The sequence below is a fragment of the Carassius carassius genome, chromosome 33, assembly GCF_963082965.1.
Source record: "Carassius carassius chromosome 33, fCarCar2.1, whole genome shotgun sequence".
Lineage (NCBI taxonomy): Eukaryota > Metazoa > Chordata > Actinopteri > Cypriniformes > Cyprinidae > Carassius > Carassius carassius.
Genome location: NC_081787.1, coordinates 4,680,981 through 4,688,044, shown reverse-complemented (window position 1 = coordinate 4,688,044; position 7,064 = coordinate 4,680,981). Strand labels below are relative to the sequence as shown.

Here is a 7,064-nt window from a genome sequence, read left to right as displayed (position 1 = left end):
GATTTGATGGATAATTAATCACTTGCTTCCAGCCTGAGGCGGATCCATCAGTGCATGGGAGTACTGTGGTGTTTCTTTGTTAGTAGGTATTTTTGATTTCCCTGAGCAGGCTCATATCTATTTAGCCTTAAAAATCTATGCATTGAAATATAGCACACCGAAAACTAACCTTGAATCGCAATTCTTCCTCTGTCAGCTGGAAAACATTTGTGGATGACATGCTGAATTTGGCCAGGCTCACGTCCTCTTGAATTAATATCAAGGGAGAGAGCGACATCTAGCGTTTGACAGAAGCAATGTGTTTCTACACTACATTATGATTCACTGCAAACCCTCTTCAAACTGAAATTGTTTGCTTTTCTGTCATTTGTTCATAAACTGAAATCTTAGTGTTCAGTTATAATCATGGAAATTGGTACTTTTGGCACTTTAAATAAGTATACCACAAAAGAGATATAAAAATCTGGCTTGATACCACTTCTGGTTCATTCCTTGCAGTGAAGTCTTCTTTCTCTATTTTTAAATGTACTATTTAAAAAAAGCATGTCATTGCTGCAAGATATAAATGTGCAACTCTGAGAAAGAGAGAAAGTGAAAAAAAAAAGTCTGAATTCCAAGATTTAAACTCGTTATTGAGATATAAACTTGCAGTTCTAAGAAGAAAAGTTGTATTGCAAGTTACTTAAAGTAAGTACTTTATAACTTTAAGTTTACTTTTTATCTAACAATTTGGAAAATTTTCTGCACAATTGTGAGTTTATCTTTAAAATTAAAGATAAGATTTTTCTTCTCAGAATTTACATTTTTAGTTTTATCCAAAGATTTTTTTTTTTTGTGAGAGAAAAAGTCGCAATTACCTTATTATTAATATTATTATTATTATCTGGTAATTTCCAACAATTCTGACTTTTTCCCGCATAATTTAGCTTTTCTTTTCTTTTCTCAGAATTTTGATTTCAATAGCTTAGAATTGAAAGAGGAAAAAGTCAGAATGGTGATATAAATTGCATCTTAAGTGTACTGCATTATTTTTTTCTATAGCAGGAAGCTGAAAGGACATTAAATTTATTTATTAAACAGAGGCTTTATTTGGCAACACACATAGATGAAATGCACCTTGTGATTGATTGCATCTCATCTGGAGCTGGCTTACAGCAATACCTATTTTTATTTATTTATTTATTTAATCTAAAACTCAGTGTCAAACACTTGTGGCAAATCTCAACAGAAAAAAACAAAAAACATAATTCAGCAAACCTTGACCCTAGAATCAAGATACTGCAGTAGAGCTATCCATCACACGGTGCCCTACCAGCATGGACTCATTTATCTAAGTAGATAGTGTTACACTCAGCCTCACAGATTCTAACACTAATTAGAGGAGCCATTACCAGAGTTAAACTCCTGTTGTGCCTCCACCAAGCACATCTGTCATCATAATGGAACAAAGCAAATATGTTTGACTTTTTTCTCAGAAATCAGAAGATTCAAAGCTGCTATTAAACATAACAATTACCTAGCTTTACGGTTAAAATACAGCCTTATTTTGGTATACCTATGAAATTATGCTGCGTAAATTATATATATATTTATACGCTTTATAAATACGCTTTATTATTTTTTAACACCTCTACAAACAAGTTTTACTTAATGTATAATAATACAAATTATATTATATTATATTATATTATATTATATTATATTATATTATATTATATTATATTATATTATATTATATTATATTATATTATATTATATTATATTATATTATATTATATTATTATAAAATTATATAATTACAATGATTTATTATTTGGCCAAGGAATGCTGTGCTAAGCATTTGGCTCTGTTGTAAGAGCTCTGAACTATGAACAGGGAGATCTGAAATCAAACATTTTAGGGACTTTGACTGCTTGTGATGAGTACATTTTGTACCAGGCAGCCTCGCCATCTCTGTCCCGACTCTTTCTGTCCATGTCCCAACTCATAAACACACAAAACTATTATTTAAAATGACAAATTATCCCTAAATAAACTATCACCCTAAAAGGTGGCAGCAAAACTTCAGTTTGCACAGCAAAGCTTCTGGCTTTAAGCCTGCAGAAAAAGAATGAAGTAGTTTTGATTATTAATTCATACATTTTTAATGTATTAAAGGACTGCTACTGAGATTTAAGCAATATTAGGTAAGTGGTAGTGCTATTTTATGAATATGAGCATTCATTATATATTCAATTATTAATCATGAACCTACCTGAAAATAAAAACAAAACAAACAAACAAACAAACAAACAGCAAAAATCATTTTTGCCAATAGCATATCATAAAGCAAACATTTAAATTATCTAATAAATGTCAAGCAACTGCTTTTCAAGGAAATGTATCTTGTTTTAAGTATATTTACACACACACACACACACACACACACACACACACACACACACACACACACACACACACACACACACACACACACACACACACACACACTCACTCACACAAGAACACTGTATTGACAAGTTGGCATTCAGAACATGCACCATATGTTTTGATACTGACTTTGTTAAAACAATAAAATAAAATAATAATAAAAAAAAACCTTGATCAGATAATGAACAAAAAGATATCAGTCACTTTAGAATTGATCACCTATCATGTGCAATTCCTGTGATGAAAAACAAATAATTTGTTCATTTTGAATAGGGTGAGAAGAGTGAATGTGATAATGGAAGAAATGTAAGTGATAACGTGTGGCTGACTGCTGACCTGAATCTTGCGTTTGGATTGATCAGTGCTAGATTGCTATGAAGCAAACGGTTTTATCTAAACATGTTTACATCTCTACAAGCTGTGACAAGACAGTACCACAGTTTAATTTGATTACATTTTTATCTAGGCAGTGATATTGACAATAAATCCATAATAGCAAGCAAAGGCATGTTTTTCGATCAGAACCCAGCATGTTAGCCTGGAAAACAGTCTCTGTTGCCTTAGCATGTATAGGATCAAAGAATCAGTGCAAAGCTTTAGTGTGCACAATAGGTAACATACAAAGTGAGCATTTATATTACGCTTTCTCCAGCCTCAGACACACACCTGCTGCATATGCAATCTGTCAGTGTCACATTATTCACCCCGGGTTAACTGTAACAGTACAGCAGGGAGTGAGGGGGACTCTTGGGAATGGGAAAAGAGCCCGGGAACTGTGCCTGGGCCCAACACACCACCCACTGTGAAAATGTTCCACCATAGTATTCTGTGTGCATATAAGGCAAACCTTTGCTTGCTGTATTATATTACAGCATATATTTGAAGCACAACATAGAACAATATAAATTAGCACAAAATAAATTGCAGGAAAATGTAACTATAAAATAATCATGTATGGTAGAACATTTGTATACATAAAGTGTGTATACATAAAACACACATATTCCACCATATTTACATGCATATTAAAATTTAACACCATATGTATTCTATGTGAAAACCATTTCTTGCTAAATTATCTAATATACATTTAGTAATCTATAACTATCCATGACAGATTGAATTCATCAAGCCTATAAGAAACTCTTCATGTTTGTATTTAAAACAATTTCTCGTATGACACACTTCATGTTTTATATTCTCAGACTGTGTTAAAAACACTTGAACTCAGAGAGCTTATTAAGCATATAATGAAATCATTTCATATCCCACAGTCCAATATTCTTGCACTTCACAGTTTCTGCCAACAGGGGGCCAAATAGTAAACTTTAATGACCCCATGCTGGCAAAATCCTTAAATGCCCCAACTTGTCTCATAATTTGCCTATTCTCTGCTAAATGTAATTTCTTGAACTCCTATTAACAGGCTTTTGATAAGTCTTATTACACCATAAATTACATTTCAAGAGCTGATCCAGAAATTAATTTAACACGTTGTTAAATGAGCACAATGCACTGAATTGAGGAACTCACTACACATAGAATGTCATACTTAAACATCATATTATATTGTATTATCAGACTGTCAAATTTCAGAGCTGGCTCAGGCATTTCACTGGCCCTAACAGTAATAATATTTCCTTTGTAAATGACCTTTGACTGAATTTTAATAGAAAGTTCAGCTAAAGATGTGACGAAATCATATTTTACACATTTCAGATTGCTCAGGGGAACATTGGAAGGTGTTCAGAGAATTTATTGACCACTGAATGATTTTTAGAGCATGCTTTGTTGAGTTAATGTTATGTCAACATTTTTACTTTATCATGTTAAGCAATATGATAGGCATCCTATTTACGCAAAGTTCTAAATCTGATTCACTCTCCCTGCAATAGGAATTTAATAGGCAAAATAAATGGGATCACTGACCTTTAACCTCGATCAAATAATACCACAGCTTTTGTTGGTATGCTTGGAATAATACTTACTTCAAACTGTTTCTGTCTAAGTGACATTAATAACTTTTAACTCATACACATTGGTACTTGAGCCAACATTCACTCTCTTTAAAAGGCAAGACTAAAAATAATAATAATAATAATTGGTAAAAGGCAAACACGACAAAACATTTTAGCAATGAATCACTGGACACAGAACACTGCACACTAGGAAAGTGAGACCAAACCAGCAAGGAAAAAAACTACATTTGTGTTTGATTTAGTGATATAAACAGGGGAAGTACCAAGTGTTTCTCTCAGGGTTCCGCCCCTGGCAGCTCTGAAGTGCACGTTAAAGAGCATGCTTTTACTTCCTTCCTAACTTCGCTCCGCCCTGATTGTGATGTTGAGGGGAAAGTAGGCGGGATCTTTTTGTGAACTGATCAGCATTCTTCACCAATCAGAGAGATTCCTCCTCCCTCCTCTCCAGCCCTCTTCTCCATCCGTCCACCTCCTCTCTCGCTGTCTGCACTGTATGCACGCACAGGAGTCCGGGGCAGGAGACAGCGAGAAGAAAAAAAACCCCAAGCTGCTTCTGGTTTTTCTTTCAAACGCATTCCCGCTGCATCAGGCACCCCCGGCATATAAAAACCTGCGTTGCGTGTGTGCTCACACACACTCTCACACTGAGGAAGAACACAACTGCTTCTTTTCCTGTGGCACCTGGCACACTTGCTCGCAGAAGGTGGACGAGAGTAGGAAGGAGGTGTGCTTGAAGATCACCTGGGAGCAGGTGGAGGAAAACCTGTCACGGCTACTGTCTGACTCCCATGAGGGGAACTTGACCTGATGTCAAACGAGGAGTGCCGTTCGCCCATCGGCCTGGACTGCTGCAGCTGCTGTCTGGATCTGGCCAATGGCTGCGAGCCTGAGCCGGGCCGAGAGGGTCACACCAGCCTGGGGAGCCCTACGTCCGTCAACCACTTCAGACAGCTCCGAGACCAGCTTCACTTTCAGAACCTAAACACAGATAAGATCAACAACATCATGAGACAGGACTCGCTGGAGTCGGTGGTCCGGGACCCCTGTTACCTGCTCAACGAGGGCATCTGCAACAGCAACATTGACCAAACAATGCTGTCCATACTGCTGTTCTTCCACAGGTATGTGAAACTTCTCTTGTATGTCACACACCTGCTCCTCCACAAACATCTCTGCCAGAGCTGTGATTGTCAGTTAATAACCAACGTTGGGTTGTTCGTGTTTGATGACAACAACATGCCATGGTTTCACTTATGTAATTCCGACCATCTCCTGGATGACTGCTTATGAATGACTTTAAGTATCTTTTTAAGTGTTAATACTACCATTTCATTTGAAGCAAGCTCTTTTAATGGGTTTGGGTTGTAATTCATCATTTATTAATTGCCAACCACTAAGCCAACACCAATAAATGTTACACAATCTCAATATAAACATCAGACAATACTAGTTATTACCAATTCTTGATAAAACATGATTAAGGACCACGCTCAACTGTGTTATTTAAGAACAGGGTGGCTTGCAGTCTCAGTAGGGTTCCAGGAATGTGTAGTTTGGTATGAAGAACATGCCTTTAAGAGGATCTTGAGTCAGTCCCATTTAAAGCAGTTCTCACTTCTTAAATACACCCCATTCATTGCTCACCAGGTTCATGCAATGATTGTGTGCAAATATTCAAGCTCTTTTTTTTATTTCTTTTTTTCTTCACGTAAAATGCATGTGGATTTGTTTTGCCCCAGCCAGTACGATTTGCAAAACACCCATTCATTTACAAACTATGGGGAATTTACATACCATCCTGGCATAGTCTTTCACCTCATAGCTGAAGTATGCAGCAAAACAAATTCCACTCCGGATAATATGCATGTTTATAAAATTGTATGGTCACAGGAGTTTCCAAAACAGCCCTGGATGCATTTAAATCTCATAAACCTTTAACACTTGCTGCAATGTCATGTTTGACAGTGTGTATGCATAATATTGAATTTTGAACAAGCCGATGTGATGTACTACATATTAAACTCCGGACAGCCAAATCCCTAACAATCCTCAAGAAACAACGGAAAATTCATCTCTTCCATGAGCAATCATCTTTTCTTCTTTTCCAACTGCCTCTGCACAAAAAAAAAAAAAATATATATATATATATATATATATATATATACTGTATATATATATATATACCATCATCTGTTCTAATCTCTTATTTTCCTTTATCCCTTCCTGTCGTTCTAGCTTTTACTGTTTTAAACAATCACCAAAACCAAAAGCATTTTTCTCGTGCTTTTTGCCATCTTATGGCAAATGTAAAGTGTCGAAAATGGAACGCAAGCCATCCACAGCAGGTATTTGGCAAAACTAGCTTATAAAGATCAAGCTCAAAGTTTTAATATTATTATTATTAATTTCCACAAAACCATGCTCTCCAAACTAAAGAAACATACAGTACACCAGCATAGTTTGCTAATCTGATAGTGTTTGAAACGTTTAGTCTGCAGAAGAGTTAGAGATAAAGCCTAGTGGAGAAATAGACAGCTAAAGCCGGGGATAAAAAAAAGAAGAAGTCAGAACTATATTTAATGGACATTTGCAGCCAGATGATGAGAATGTATTCCATCTGTTGTTATTGTAAAACACCTTTGGATTTTACTTTAG

The 7,064-nt window shown here is 35.8% G+C and overlaps 1 protein-coding gene across 1 annotated transcript in view; it reads left to right on the top strand.

Annotated features, from left to right (window-relative positions):
* The first annotated feature begins 4,904 nt into the window (after nt 1-4,904).
* The window catches only part of LOC132113543 (TSC22 domain family protein 3-like), a 31,633-nt gene continuing 29,473 nt past the window's right edge, over nt 4,905-7,064 (top strand). Inside the window, exon 1 of the mRNA XM_059521354.1 lies at nt 4,905-5,530. Coding sequence (XP_059377337.1) covers nt 5,217-5,530 — 314 coding nt within the window. The 5' untranslated portion in view covers nt 4,905-5,216. The remainder of the gene's footprint in view (nt 5,531-7,064) is intronic.